Source organism: Astatotilapia calliptera, chromosome 6, assembly GCF_900246225.1.
Source record: "Astatotilapia calliptera chromosome 6, fAstCal1.2, whole genome shotgun sequence".
In the NCBI taxonomy this organism is placed as follows: domain Eukaryota; kingdom Metazoa; phylum Chordata; class Actinopteri; order Cichliformes; family Cichlidae; genus Astatotilapia; species Astatotilapia calliptera.
In genome coordinates this window covers 12,374,291-12,390,930 of record NC_039307.1, presented here as the reverse complement: position 1 = coordinate 12,390,930, position 16,640 = coordinate 12,374,291, and the positions used below count along the sequence as shown (strand labels likewise).

At 39.1% G+C, this 16,640-nt stretch overlaps 1 protein-coding gene across 7 annotated transcripts in view; it reads left to right on the top strand.

Annotated features, from left to right (window-relative positions):
- The first annotated feature begins 1,295 nt into the window (after positions 1-1,295).
- Positions 1,296-16,640, top strand: part of micu3a (mitochondrial calcium uptake family, member 3a) — a 42,252-nt gene continuing 26,907 nt past the window's right edge. For all 7 annotated transcript variants that reach the window (XM_026170357.1, XM_026170352.1, XM_026170355.1 and 4 more), the window contains exons 1-4: positions 1,296-1,619; positions 11,755-11,902; positions 14,294-14,325; positions 16,390-16,468. In XM_026170357.1, coding sequence (XP_026026142.1) covers positions 1,359-1,619; positions 11,755-11,902; positions 14,294-14,325; positions 16,390-16,468 — 520 coding nt within the window. In that variant the 5' untranslated portion in view covers positions 1,296-1,358. The remainder of the gene's footprint in view (positions 1,620-11,754; positions 11,903-14,293; positions 14,326-16,389; positions 16,469-16,640) is intronic.

Below are 16,640 nucleotides of genomic sequence, written 5' to 3'. Positions count from 1 at the left end.
AAAATCATATTTCTGCAATCTTTCGTGTATAGATAGATTAAAAATAAGTGACCTGCATGCAGATATGGTACTTTGTATCTACCTGAACCCCTATGAATACCTCTATTGTTGTGATCCAGAAAAATATTGAATTTTTTGTGTCAAAGTAAAGATTTGGAGACATTTTACAGCTTTTCAAATTGCAGTTTCATAAAAAAAATGTAACCAGTAAACCAGGAAACTTAATTAGGATTAGTCACCATGCTACATTAATGATGTTTGGGTTGTGAAGAAAATAGAAATCAAAGCAATAATTGAAGCGTTTAATATCAATACTCAGTCTTTTAAATGGTTGATTTCTATCAAGAGGTTTTAGACATTGTTTGATCTGTTTTCAGCTTATGGGCCAAGTGATCCACTGAGCTTCATGTGTGAACAGGTGACAGGCCATCTATTAGACTTCTTCCCTTTATTGTTTTAGCATCAAAGTCATCAGAAAAGCCCCATCAGGTTAACATTAGCCCTACATGTGAGGACTTAAATGAAGAGTTCATCTTTGATATTTGTTTGATATCTGCTCTTTTGGCTCCTTTGATCCATCACTTACAACTGGAAATTCGACACTACATTGACCCTTCGTGAATGACAAAGGCAAAGTGACAAATATCGATATCAATAATATCATTACTCATTTAGAGACACCCCCCCCCCCCCCAAAAAAAAAAAAATACAATCTCTTTAATTTATTTCAAGATGTGCCCATGCTCACCTGACAAGATACTTAAGATGATACCGTGGAATATGTTTTACTGAGTCGTTTTCTTATTCTTTCCATGTGTGTCACAGTTAGTCTGCCAGCTGCCAGTACCTTATGAAGTAGTACAACTGTCTTTGCACATTTTTAAAATACTTCAGAGTAGTCGTTATATACTTCTATTAGTTTATTGCAGGCCTAACTTCTAAATGAGAAAACGCTTATATGTTCTACTTTATTCAATGCCACTTTTCAGACGCACTAATCCGTTTAGAAAATAGAGCTGTCTATATATATTTCACTATATTTCACATGCATTTTAATTTAATATTCAGTATTTTTGATTTTGGTGTAGGCTGTTAATATGGCCTCTTTTATGCGAACTGGATAAGCTTGAGTTTAGCTTCATAATAGTTTATCTCTCTGTGTTTATAATTGACCTTGGTTAAAATTAATCACTCAGCGAAGCATCAAATCCTCCGCGCTGTGCGGGACTTTGTTCTCTGTCATGCCAAGAACAGAAAGGCCGTAAATCTCGCGATGAAATCAGGGAAACGCGATACTTTTGAGCTGCCCTCAAAGTTACAATCACAGCAGCCAAGCAGAAGCTAATACCACGGCAGCAATGGCTGCTTTCCGCAGAGTGGCAGCACTGGCCGGCAAGCTCAACCTCTGGTCGGCGACAAGAAACGAGCTGGTCGGTGGGCAGACGGCCAATGGAAGAAGGACCTGGAGGTGTCTGGCAGCCGGGGTTTGCGTTGCAACGGGTGGCGCCGTACTTTACTTCTACAACGGTTTAATAAGCGGCGGAGGCAGGAAGAGGATAAGGAGGCACAGCATCAACGGTTTGCTCCCGTCCATCCCGACTGTTGAAGCCAAAGAGAAGGTAGGTGGCACAAACTGAGCTGCTGCAGATAACGACAAAACCGAAGCTGCCGCGACACACAACGAGGTGGTTGATTGTTGGTCGAAAATGTGTAACTGCTGACACACGGGGCTCAGTGCTCAAGACTGTGGAAGGACATAGTCGAGAGAAGAGGGAGAGAAGGCAAAGAGCGCTGGGTATTTCCTCGTTTCCTTCCGCTAAGATTAGACACACAGGCCCAGTCAGACAGGCCCACTTCTCTTTCTGTAGCCATGGTGAGCTTGTTTTTTATAGAATTTTTTTTCTGGGGTGGATAAAGTGTGTCACTCATTCCTAGGACGCTCAGTGGAAACAGTTTGCTCACTGCTTGGCTGTTGGGCGATGTGCGCGCGCGCAGATGCAAGAAGGGCGCTCTCCGCTCGAGCTGGTGCTGAAATGACAGCAGGCTCGAGATGTCAATCAGACAGCTTTGTGCAGGTCAGGCAGACAGAAGTTCTCAGAGATTTCCATGAAAATAATAAAGTCATACATTAAAGGTTTGATACAATAAAACAATTTTAAAAACCCCACCATACTATAATTCAAAGTTCTAAAAGTTAAAGTTATCTCTGTAAATCATAGCACATTACAAAAAATATATATATTATAGTATTGAGTATAATTGTTGATTCACTCAAATGTAAAGCACTATAATAACTCATTTGTGATATTAGTATTAATAACTATGAGCCATATGATATCAGTAATTTCTATCTGAAACAAAGGTGTAGGAAGTACAACTTGAAGTGACTCATGTATACTTAAAGCATCAGTTATGCTAGGATGACCCACAATATAGATAAGGCAATATACAATTTGTTGTATATAAGCTGGCCAAGATATCAACACATTATTAAAACATGTAGTTGTTTTAAATGGATTTCCTTGCCATGGTTAATTACAGTCCTTCCATCCACTCATTTATCCATTTTCTTTTGATTGACCAGTTCAGGTATGTGGGGGGGCTGGAGCATATCCCAGTTGTCATATATTGAGAGGTGGGGTACACCTTGGATAGGCTGTTTTTGCAGGGCGAACACAGAGAGCCAGACAGCCGCATTCAGGTGGTCAGTTTAGAATAACCAGTTAATCCTAAGCATGACTTTAGACTTGCAAACTCCACACAGAAAGGCCCATAGGCTGGGTTTGAACCTAGGATTTTCTTGCTAGTGAGACAATGTTAACAAACCTCTGCCTCCTTCATTACAGTACTACATTAAATCTAATCTAAATCTATAAACCATAATGTATATGCACCTTCCCAGAAATGTAACTACACATTGCAGAAATGCAAACTTCAGCAAATGTGATAGTGTGTCTATGTGTCTATTTGGAAACAATATCCAGCATATCCACAGTATAATGAAAGAAATATGTTGTGTTGTATTTTTCATTAGCTTTTTCATTATGCTAATAAATGGTAAAATGGCCTGCATTTGTATAGCGCTTTTCTAGTCCCTAAGGACCCCAAAGCGCTACATTCAGTCATCCACCCATTCACACACACATTCACACACTGGCGATGGCAAGCTACATTGTAGCCACAGCTGCCCTGGGGCGCACTGACAGAGGCGAGGCTGCCGGACACTGGCTCCACCGGGCCCTCTGACCACCACCAGTAGGCAAACATGGGGTTAGTACTATACTAATATATTTGGCATGCAGCCAGGAGGCAGCCGGGGATCAAACCACCGACCTTCTGATTAATGGCTGCTCTGCCACCTGAGCTACAGCCACCCCATAAAATAGCTAATATTCTGCTAGTGTTTCAACTAAAGGCGTTTGTTTCTCCTTTTTCTCAAATTTTATAATGTGAGGGTAGAACAGCACAGATACACCATTACACAGCCATACATGCACACTACAGTGTGGATTGAATGCAATGCTTCAAATGACACTTTGTGGTGGTGATTTTAATAAGAGTAATGTTTTGAGAATTTTTTCTAATCAGGATTTCGTTTATCTGAACATAAAAATTTTTTTTCCAAATGGGCTGAAATGATATCCTTGGATGTCTGTTAAGTAAGATAACAGAGACTCCCTGCCTTAAGATTTGTTGAACAGTTTTGTTTAAAGTCCATTTTTAGCCAGGCAAAATCATCTACATTTGTTTAGCAATTGTTGCATAGTTAATGATCAAGACTTTTAGCCATGCTTCAGAAGTCAAAAATAGGGCTGCTCGATTATGGCAAAAATGATAATCACGATTATTTTCACTGAAATTGAGATCTCGATTATTTGACGATATTTATTTAACCCTTTAAGACCTACCATAGAAACAAGTCCGCCAGAGCTTATATTATTATTTTTTACATGCTGTAGTGCCATTTTTGGGAGCATTTCAAGTTGCTATACATCAATGCAACTGTTATAGCCCATATTTTAGTAATATGTATGCATTAAGTCCATAGTAATTACATTAATTTCAAAAAAGTGCAATAAACAACAAAAAAATTGAAAATCGTTTTTTTTTTTTTTTTTTACATATATTTCTACTTGGGGAAATTTAAGAGGCTTATCCCTCAAAACTTTAAATACAAAAAAGTTGCAAAAAATAGTTTCCCACCACAGGAAATTTATTTTGAGTGTCTTCATAGTTTTATTTTGGAGATACAGCAATTTTTATATACTGCAGGAAAAACAAAAAACAATCCTATGATGCAAATTTGCAAAGAAAACAGCATGTGCATCAAAACAAACTTTTTCCAGCAGTGCAATTCGAGTTCTAAGCATCCCAGCAACTATTCAGAAAAGTATAGAGTCAAACATGACTTATAAAAACACCAGTATAGGCTTTTAAGGCCTACAAGTAAAAAACTACATTTTCCGCAAAAATGACGTCACTTCCGGTTTCGGACAGGAAATGGCGGACATGCGATAGTTCGCATTGACATCTTTATCATTGTGGGAAGTGTTACGAACAGCTGATCGGATCGGCAAAGCGTGTTTCTGGAATATTATGTTTTTGTTCCTGCAAGCGCTTTTTATGCAATTTTTGCAAAGCTTTATGTGGAAGGAAACCGTGACCGAGGACAAGCTGATGGCATAAGATGTAAGTACAACTCCTCCGGTTTCATATGCAAAACAAATTATTGCGCTAGCTTACGCGGTTCCGGTTCTACGGGGATTTAAAGGGTTAACAATAACAATGTATTGAATAATGACTTTAAAAAATAATGTAAAATAGTGTGCAAATACTGATAACAGTGCAAATGTTTGCAATATAAAAAATAAATGAAAAATGTAAACATCTATGATTAGTGAACTTTGCAGTGTTGCTCTGTGGTGCAGCTATGACACTGTAGCAAAGTTTACACACTATGTCTACTTGATCCACGTCTGACTCCGCGAACCCATAATGTTTCCACACCACTGAAGTTTTTTTTTTACCTCTCTTTTCAACCAACGGCAGTCACTCTCCTCTCCAAATAACTTCTGCTTAGCTTTCCGAGCTTCCCTCGGGTCCTCTTAATTGTTGTGATGCGTGTTCAAAATGCAGAGAGGTGCGCTCGATTTGCCACACGGAGCAGCGCGAGAGTAAAGCACGAGGGAGGGGCTAATAATCGGCTCAGTCATTTTTAATGATCGTTGAAAGCCCAGATCGTAATTGTGATTAAAATTCGATTAATTGAGCAGCCCTAGTCAAAAAGCAATACTGAGCATGAAAAAATACTTTCTAAGGCTTTCTGAAGGTCTTTCAAAGTTTTTCTTTGGACATTGGCTACTTTTTCACTCATTTTCAGTCCAGGCCTTCTACTTGATCATTTTCAGAATTAGGATATAATTATTTCAAGCATAAAAAGAGGACCTAAATCAAGGGGTGTACTAGTGTTGTGTCCACACATAACAGGCAAATTAGCATAGACCTATTTTAAATTGTATTTTTAGTCTTATTGTCACTAGGAACCTGCCGTAAAAACACATAGCTTGTTGCAATTCCTTTAATTGAAAATATTAAAAAGCACCAACGATAACAAAGTATAACAGGCATAAAATTATACTTTTACACCAAAAGGTGATTCTCAAAGACCTGTTAGCAGAAAACTAAGCATATCTCACTATTTATGCAGTGCATCCTTAGCAGGCCTAAAATGGCAGGCCTAAAAAAAACTATCAACAAAAGTTGAACAATATCTGATATTTATTAAAAAATCATACATAAAACATTTCCAAAGACCCGACGCAAGTATCTCGATAATCTGTCTACTGCTTGCCAAAGCCCCATTAGAAAAGGTCTTAATGGAAGGGTGGCTGTCAAGAAGCCATTCTTAAGGAAGAGAAACAAGGAGAAAAGGGTGAGGTATTAAAATCATCTGGAAAGCATTTGAATGGCAATGGCGTCATTTATTCATCATCACAATGATCACAAATGCACTGTGAATCCAGTGAAGCATACCTTGATAGAAAAACACACAGTAAAACACTATCAGTCATGGATTGGCCTCCCCAGAGTCCAGACCTGAATATTATTAATGTAGTGGAGCCACCAATATCCAAAAAAGCTTTCAAATGTCCCTCAGAAAGCTTGCCTAAGATAGTATTGCCTTTCCAGCTTATGAGAATGTACAAACTCTGTTTTTGCCTTATATCCCACGCTTCCATGTTAGCATGTTTCAATGAATCATTGCAACTATTTAATTTTCCTACAAATTAAATTTGTAGGAAATTTTCCTACAAATTGGTTCTTTGCTAAGTTGTCTTTGCTAAGTTGTCTGATTGGCCAACTGATGTTGGCCAATCAGTTGTGTGCAAACACGATACTGGTTCATCCCTTAAGTTAGGTGCTCTTCTAATGCAACAAAAAAAAAATTGAAAATGGTCAGGTAGAAGGCCTGGACTGAAAATTAATTTAAAAGCAGAGTGAAAAAGCAAAGAAAGGCACTGAAAGACCTTCAGAAAATCTGGAGAAGAACTGCTCACAACTTTTGAAAAAGATAAAGGAAAGCCTGGCTCCTTGGAAGCAAAATATAAAGAAATGGAGGGTGGCTTAAGACTTTTGCACATAATTGGCTATAGATACAAACTGCATTTAGTAGCTCATTGAAGTGGACAGTAGCTCAGTGGCACCATTTGCATATCTATCCAGATTGCAAATGTAAAATTATGTCTTCTCAGCCAGCAATGTTGCTTCTTTAGGCTACGTCCACACCAATGCGTTTTCGTTTGAAAACGCATCATTTTCTCTCCGTTTTGACACTGAGGCTACGTCCACACGTACACGGGTATTTTTGAAAACGGAGATTTTCCGTTAAAAAATAATCCCGTCCACACATAAACGCAGAAATGAAGGAAAACGCTGCTAGGAACATGCCAAAGCAACAGGTGGCGATATATTCCTAACCGTGTAGAAATGTTGGCCAATCAGAAGTCTAGAAGCCTCGGTAGGAAATAGTAAACAAAGCTGGGGCGTAGAAGCAGAACCAAGTCGTATGTGTGGAAGAACAGTAACTGTGTGTGTATGTGTAAGAATTTAAACACTGCAGACAGTACAATTAACAGTAACAGTATTGTAGAAATTCATTGCACCGAAACAATAACGTGGCGCACAGTGTGACATCAAAAAGGCGCACACCTTTGACGCTGCGTTTTCTCAGTTTTTCTCGTCCACAGTAAATGCAAAAACTGAGTTTTCGAAAATATCCACCCTGGCAGGCATTTTTAGAAATCTTCGTTTTCAGTGACCGAAAACGCAGTTTACGTGTGGACGAAAGGTGCAAACGCATAGAAAAATCTGCGTGTTCAAAAATACCCGGGTACGTGTGGACGTAGCCTGAGATGGCGTTTTCCCCAAGGAAAAACGCAGCAATTTGAAAACGCTCTCGAAAACGAATACATTTGAAGACGATGCGTTTGCGTCGCAGTGTGGACAGGGAAAACGGAGACTTTCTAGAAGGGTGACACATTTTAGTCATGTGATGCATCATGTGACCAATTAAACAATGATAGCGGAGGGCATTATACAGCAGTTGTTTTGTTTGCTCTCAATTTTGACAGCCCTATTAAAGATTAATATCAGTTTGTACATGCTCCAGATAGCTTTTCTTCAAATTATTTAATTCTTACTCGCTTTTGCAACTTTGCACTTTTGTGTTACTCGCAGCAACAACGTCACCTCATTGTGAGTCCATTTAAAAAACTCGTTGCTTTTCCTCAACCTTTTGCCGCCACGTTTCAACGATTCAAAGTAAATAAACGGCTGACAGAAATGAGGCAGGCCGAATCTTCTTGCGCTTCACACACGCTCAGTACTGGAACGTAAGTGTTTTCGGCCGTTTCAATGTGGACGCACAACTCTGTGAAAACAGCTGAAAACGCTAGTGTGGATGTGGAGCGTTTTCAGACGAAAACGCAGTTTTTTTAGTGTTTTGAGAGTTGGGGGTGTGGGTGTGGGGTGGGGAAGGGGGGCATTTTAGAAGATGCAGACATAAATTTTACTTTACTGGGGAAGGAAATGGAATCTGAATAATTTGCCTCAAAAAGTTGGATGACTCATCTGTAGTGACTGAACCTCACTGCAGCTATTCTGGTAAAAGAAAGCCACAGAGGCAGAGAAAAATATGGGGCAGTTGAGACTTGTGCTGAATGGGTATGGGATATATGTTCACACGATCATTTGGCTCTTAAAGGGTTCAGAAGTGTAAGGGTGAGTTCACTGGTGGCACAGAGGGTTTATCAAAGAATGTTTGAGATAGTATTTTTTAACATATGAAGAAGTATACCTGCAGACAAAGTTAATACGTGTAAAACTGGTGGATTACCCCTTTACAAAACCAATGTCTATTTAAAATAACCAATTAATATAAAAAATGACTTCTAGCAAAAGTTTAAATGCTAAGCCTGAGTTTTCTAGGTCATAAGAAAGAAATTAAAACCGTCCTATCAAAAATATAAACTAGAAAAGGAAGCTGCACACCTATTACATTGTATCTGACAAAAGAAGCTCCTACCAGTGTAATGTGTTACACTGTTTCCTGCCTGGCTGTAAGTGCCTTGAAGGTGTCTCAGATGGAGAAAAACAAACAAATATAGACCCCAAAATTACAAGCAAGTACATAACCATTAGAGCTGGGCGATAGAACGATAACGATATGTATCGCGATATAACTTTTACTCGATAGAGAAATTAAGCTATCGCGATAGACCTCGCCGCTCTTGTCCTCTTAAAATAAAAAAAAATAAATAAAAAAAATAAAAAAAGGTCAGCCAATCCAAACTAAGTAGCGCAGAGCCGAACCAATCACAGCCGCAGCGTCACGTCGCGTGACTTGTTACGTACAGCACAAGTGCCAAGCCGCACGTGTGTTTGTTTGGGAAGCAGCCAGCGGGTAATGGAGCCAGCGCGTAATGGAGGAAATGAGTGTGCCGACTAGAAAAATCAACCGAGCGTGACCGAAGAGAAAACAGTTGACGGTTCCAATGCCGGAGAGATTGTCGAACGGAAGAGCCATAGAAGTTCCGTAGTGTGAAGGTATTTCGGCTATTTCAAGTCTGACAAAAAACAGAGTAGCGTGCACTGTAAATTGTGCCGAAAGCAAGTCTGGAAATACAATAAACTGATGCATGCGTCACACTGCGCGCCACGTTATTGTTTCGGTGAAATGAATTTCTACAATACTGTTACTGTTAATTCTACTCTCTGCAGTGTTTAAATGCTTACATATACACACAGTTACTGTCCGTCCACACACACGACTCTGTTCTGCTTCTATGCCCCAGCTTTGTTTACTTTTTCCCACCGAGGCTTCTAGACTTCTGATTGGCCAACATTTCTGCACGGTTAGGAATCTAGCTCCACCTGCTGCTTTGGCATGTTCATAGCAGCGTTTTCCTTCATTTCTGCCTTTATGTGTGGACGGGATTATTTTTTTAAAACGAAAACGGAAAATCTCCGTTTTCAAAAATACCCGTGTACGTGTGGACGTAGCCTCAGTCTCTGACTGGAAGCGCTAATTCGTCATTCGGCTTTTGTCAGACTAAAGTAACTGTTAAAACTGTTTGAAAAGCTCAGCTATACAACAAGGAGAGATTGAGAATTTCCTTTTAGTTCTCAGTTTATTTGATATTGACAAAAGTTAGTCAGTTTTGTCTGTTCTTCTGTAAAACAAACTAAGATTTATTTTTAGAATTAATATTTTGTTTCTAAGTGGAATTGACAATTTAGTCTGTTTTGTTTGTTCTATTTTGAAACTTAAACGCTTTAGCGGCTGCCTTTTGTGTAGTTTGCAATATTTGCCTTTATTTATCTGAAAAAGTCTCATGTTCCTTAAGTACATCTACCCTGTTGAACTTATTATGGGAAATAAATATTTAAATAAAAACAAGCTGCTGATTATTTCACATTTTACTTGTGAGCAACGGCACATTTAAATCTTACAAATATAGTTATTTGGCTTATATCGTGATAGATATCGTTATCGCCTGAAATGAAAAAAAAATATCGTGATATGAAAAAATCTCATATCGCCCAGCTCTAATAACCATCCAAGGGTACACAAAGCCTGTTGAGATACAGTCTATCTTTTACAAAGGTCAAAGACAAGAAGTAACCTGAAATTTAAGAACAAACCAGAAAGAGGCACAGGTCAGGCTGCTCACTTGAAATCACAGCTGCTACAAATTACAAGCTTTGACTTGTGAAACAGTTGCCATAATCAGCCGTGTTGTGGTTGTAGCTGGAGACTGGGATGGACCAATCACAGATGGCAATTGGACGACAAAGAACAGGTTCAGGCACCAAAGCAGAGCAGCACACACTAATAGTTAACCACACATGGGAGGGAGCCCAGCAACCTGGAGTGGTAATACACCTTATATATAAAAGGGTTTATGTACCCTAAATGGTACTGTAAATGACAGAATGGTGCAGAATAGTGACATTAAAATAATAATGGTAGTGGTGCTTTTCCACATGTGCAAACAGTCCTATGCTTTCATTTGTATTGTTCCTTCACTGTGTTTAGACTCAGAGAGAACAAAATAGTTGTTGACCTGCAAAAGCCACTTTTTTCGTTCAAAAAAATGTTTATGGATCAATAAGTCAACTGATGAAGAATCACACCTATAAGCAGAATTGATACTGGGATTTTTGGATAAAATATCATCATTATTCATCCAAAAGTTTAGCAGACAGTGACAGTTTTAAGCGTGAAACTGAGCAGAAGGGTTACAGAGCTGCAGCTGCGAAGGGAACACACAACGTTGCCCGAGGGGAAAACACCTGGAGCATCTGCTGAGCAGTTGTGAAAAGACAACAGAAAGTTTTAGTTGTAGTCAAGACACAAAGCAGTGAGCCACACTGAATCTACTTTCTAATCTCTGTAATTTAATTGGTTTTTCTTACATTTCTTTTTCATGTTGTGCAGCATGGCATGTGAACCTAGCTGCCTTTGCAAAACTTTCTAAACTTCATTCATTAGTGAGAGTTAAAGCCATGGGTGCCTATGCTCTTACTTTTGAGTGGGGTGCATTCCCATGAAGCCAAGCACTGATCTCCAATTCACGCTTTCAAAAGCCCCCCTTGGTGCAGGCATCATCAAAGCTTTATGAATGAATCTGTATGCTCATTAGCATGTTAGCTGAGCGGAACCGAAACCACTGTGTGCTGGGGCCTGCAGCTAAACAGGTTTAAATATGGAAGCCTCTCTGTTAATTATACAGTTTCACGCAGTATAGTCGGTTGGTGTAGAAGCTCTCCTACTCTGCAGCTAATCAAGTTGAAGCACTGGCTGCTTGCAGAGAGCGAGAGAGAGAGTGAGAGACAGATGCTAATCAAGTAGAAAGTAGTGACAAAGTATTTTTGTGCATGTGTGCCCATTTTCCCATTACTGCACTGTGCCAGCGGCGCTCGCTCTATTTATAACCACAGGGAGCTAAATGGAGAGAGTTGATGCCAAGAATAGATGAGTTTCCTCATTATAGAAATTGCTTTGTGTGCACAGAAATCTGTCACAGGTCGCATTCACATTATGTCCACTGTGACACAAGTGGAACATTAATTGCTTATCCCTGATTTTAATCACTTAATATGAGAATTAGGATAGTTATTTAACAGTATAAGTGGAATGCATATACTTTGTTTTGTTGTTTTTCTTTTCTTTATTATGGGTTTTCTCTGCAGGCACGTCCATTTGACTTTGAGGATGGAGATGTGTACATGTCTTCCCATGAACATCGTTTCCGCTTGTTCAGCTCAGTGGAGTATGAAGGACAGCTGTACATGACCCCACAAAACTTCATCGAGTCGGTTACCATGAGTGAACCGAGAAGTACGTATGAAAAAATAGCTTGTTTTCTGTTGTTCTCAAAATTGTGTCTCCTTAAGACAAAAATATTTGGGGCTTATTTTATCTGCTTAATCTGCATATATGACATGTACCCAGACTACTTGACTGCTTCATTTAAATCAATCATTTAACACAAATTTATATTCTGCTTTTGATGGGACGTGTATATATCTCAGCACTGCAAAGGATTGCTTTCACAGGGGAACTACCAGAAAATGCAGTTTGTAAATTTCTCCCCTCCTCAACCAAGATCCAAGGAGGAGGGAAGTTTATTTAACCAAGAACTGAATGTCTTGAGAATATCTTTTACAGGGGTGTTAAGCATGAACCTAAATTGTCCTGAGGCAGCAGTGGTCACCACTAAACCATCGTGCTGCTGGCTATTTCTATGAAACACATAACCAAACAATATCATCAGCTGTATCTTCACAGTCTCTCCTATATCCTATTATTGAATATTATTAACTCCATGGTCTTGGACTGTAGCTGGTAGACCTAGTTCTGCTCTGCAGTCTCAGTGAACTCTGCATAGTGGCACATGAACCATTTGTCCACCTGGTTCAGGTTAGGGTGGCTTCCAGATCTCTGGTGCAAAACAAGGTCTACTCATGCAGTCCAAAATGGTGGAGTTGGAATCTGTCCAACCACGGCCGAGACTGAGCAAACAAGCTGGCCAGTGAGTCTTCCCGTAGGGAAAACACAGGAAGGGGGCAGGGCTAGCTGGTTGTCCACAAATAAATTAGTTCTGTCAGAGTGCTAAAAATAAAGATGGAAAATGTGCAGAAAAAATGCTAAAATCAGTCACCACTGTAAACTTCTATGCTTCTTTTGCCATTAAAAACTTTTATTTATATAAATACAACTCGAAGTGCTTTGCAATTCAGCTGCAAGGATAATTAAATGTTTTAAAGAAAATCTATAACAGACAGACTTAAAGACTTGTCAGTTAAAGGTTAGATTGAACAGCTGAGTTTGAATGTTCACAGAAAGTTATCCACCAATCAGTAGGTCTGCTATTTAAAAGCAGCGTTCCACCTTTTTGTAATAGCTAACACTGACATCTAAAGAGGCTTTCTGTCATATTTTGAAACATTTTAATTTAGTTATGCACATGATTAATTGACTTAAATGTTGCTGCTCTTGCTAATCGGTGCTAGAAGTACAAGTCGATTAAATGAATCATTCATTTTTAATGAATGAACATGCCAGCTGGGTCTAAAGTCTTATGCAGCTACTCTACACAAGCCTAGATGGCAGCGCCTCTCTCTTTTCAATGAGAAATTGTAAATATGAAAAGTAAGACAAATGACTGCCTTACAAATCGTTTCTTCAAATGGCTCTTAAGTACACATAGTGTTTGATAAGGTAAAATAGCAACCTCAGAGGTTCCTGGGATTCATGGAGAAACATAAAATGATAGGAAGTCTATAGTGTAGGACGGGGAAAAGCTAATTTATACTTCAAGAATTTAAGATATAAATTACATTTAAATTTAAGCAAGATTTGATTGGATACTTGAACCCTTTGTTTTTATAATTTAATTGACAGTGAATACCTCATGTTTACTGATCCCTGTTTGGTGGTTGATTTTAAATATTACATATGTATTTCAGTGCCAGGTATACAATTTTTTGCCATCTCTTAAAAAACTTTAAAAATATGGTTTTAAAACACATCTTTGTAATTTCTGTTGGCCCACTGTCATTTGTAACAGATTAGCCCTGGCTGGCTTCTTCAAAGCAGGTGGCTTTAAAGCTATTGTTTAGTCTGTGGTTAATGTTAGTCAGACACACACATTCCATTTGCTCTCATGTACCCTTTCTCTTACCCTGCAAATATCTAATCTGGAGAATCATCTTAAAATTTTCCTGTGCGACCACTGCTTTAAGTATCTCTTCACATGTGGAAGTTATCACAAACAAAAAGCTGCTATTTATTTATTTAATGGATATATAATTGCGTTGCGTGCAAACTGTGCACCTGTATGTGTGTGTTTACATCTAGCCTTGGCTCGCTGACATACGATACAGCCGCACATGCCCTCTCGGCAGCTGACATCCTCGAATGGCCCCTTTGAAGTTGAATTAGATGAACTTTGTTGTATAAAACAGAACAAAAGTAGTATGTGCTTTTACAGGGACATTCCACATACTACAAAGACAAGCACAGGGCACTTGAGATGGTACAAATGGGCCTGTGATGATGACAGTGTATATAAAATGAGTGTGCCTGTGTGTGTGTGTGTTGTGACTGTACCTGGCACATTAAGACCCATTTCTAGATCACACAGATGCTATCTGACTGAGCCCACCCAAACTCTCTTCTCCTCTTTCCCTTCTTCTTCTCTTCTCTTTTGTCTCGTTTCCCTGGCAGGCAAGAGGCCCTGGAGGTCCCTGACAAAACAGGTGGGAAACACACTCTAACTGTTTTTCGTGCTCCTCTATATTGCAGACAGACATCTGTTGCATGTTACATCTAAATCAGTATACACTGCAAAGTTTAAAACCTATTTTCCTAGTATTTGTCATGAGTTTCTGCATACAAATGTCATGATTCCTCATACGTATGTATTGCAGATTATCTCTAAGTTCAGCAATAATCAGGTTTACTAATTTAAAATCCAAATGTAAAAATGTAAGTGCATTAAAGAAATACTGTATGCAAAATACTGAGGCTCTGAAAATTTCATACAGCACAAACAGGATCTTTAGCTTTATTTAAACTGTAGATCATACCATTGAATGTGAAAATACAGGATATCGCCACATCAGTACTCACCTGGTTATAATCTCAGTACCCTGTGCAGTTTTCATGTTGCACACCCTCCCACACTCATGAAAGCTATGGCTTGCTGTTTGGCTGGCACTGGACAATGGTCACTTAATGCAGGTCTCCTGTGTCTTGCGGGCTATAAAAGCCGGCCCAGGTGAACCACTCAGTCTCTCTCTTCCACTCCACCTGACATCAACTTATTAGCAATCTTTGTGTCTCGGTTAGGTTATGTATAATAAATTATTTTATATCTACGTGAGCTTCTTGTGTGAAATCCCTTTTTCTCACCTTCTTTGAGCCAGTTTGTGACACAGTTTACATTAAGTTTTATTCATATAAACTGTATATAAAATCAGCCACTTTTTAAAAGTCTTGTGTTGAAGGGTTGCATTATTGTGATCCTAATTTTTTAAATTTGATAACATCCATCAAATCTGAAAGGGAACCTGAGGATGCTACACATGCCCGTAATACAGTATCTTATTAATAACAAGATGGCTACATTCTGAAGCATAACTTGTTTAATCTTTTGTTTAACGTAAAATCAGACCATAAAATAGATTTTGAAAAGGATTTGAACATTTAAACAGTGATTTTAGACACAAGTAATTTTTACATTCTTTAGATGAATGCTCAATCATCCAGGTAAGTAAATCTCCAAAAGTTGATTCTGTTTTTTTTTTCTAAACACTGTGTTTCTGTGACTTTTGAACCCCAAAACACACTGCGCCAAAAATTGGTCCACCCCAAGGATCGGGTGCCCCGACACAAACACAGTAACATAGTGTACGCTGTTAAGTGCCAGGACGATTGCCAGGATTTATACATCGGGGAAACCAAACAACTTCTGGCAAAGCGGATGGCACAACACAGAAGAGCTACCTCGTCAGGCCAGGACTCTGCAGTCTATTCACACCTACAGGCCAGTGGACACTCTTTCAATGGAGGGGGGCCTAAGGGTACATCTTTCACCATCTTACAATGCTGTGATTGCAGCCATTCCCCAACTCTCTGTGAATGGTACTGGTGGCCATTGATCAGTGGGCTTCGATCAGTGGTTGTTGATCAATGGTCATGAGAATTTGCATAATTAAGATGAAGGAACTGACCTCCCATTTTCCCTTCAGTGGGCTGGTTTTGGTCATTATGCAAATGAACTGGGGATTGGGGAAACCTGCAGTCAGCTGAGACTGAAGAACTTGGATGAGTGACGAAACGTTTCTCCCACTGAAAACACTACGTCCAGATAAACAGAATCAACTTTTGGAGGTTTTTACATTTTTGTTAAGTGTTGTAACTTCTTTTTAAGAATCCATAAGGAAATTCTTGTGCTGCTGGAGTGTGAAATCTAAGAAAAATGCAGACTCCACTCAAATCCTAATTCACAGCACCACAAATGGTCAAAACCTCCACAGGCTACTTTTGGTACTTTATTTTTTCTTTCTTCAAAGCAGTCTTTGTGTCAATTAAAAAAAATATATATACATACATTCCTTTCTATACAAGTCATATAAAATACCACATTAATAACAATACTAAAATAGTTGGCCTGCCAAGCTTTTTTTTTCCTTCTTTCCACGGCATGCTAACCTTTCCTGTTTGCGCTGGATCGGTGTGTGTAAAAGTTGAAGTTTGAAGTTAGAGGTCTGTGTTTTTAGAGTTTATCTTTTTATTGTGTGTTTGTATGTGTCTGTAAGGAGCTGGAGAAGATCCTATCAGACACTCCTCCCGTGTGGAGAGGATCCTCCAAACTATTTCGCAACCTGAGAGAACGAGGTCAGAGAGCGTACACACACACACACACACACGCACCCACGCACATACACACAAAACAGGAGCAAAATACCTTTTCACTAAATAAAAAAAGGAACACACATGCACTGTACACAAAACCCATTGACACTGTTTTCTCTTTTAATTGTTATCAGAGCACATAAGTAGGAGTGTA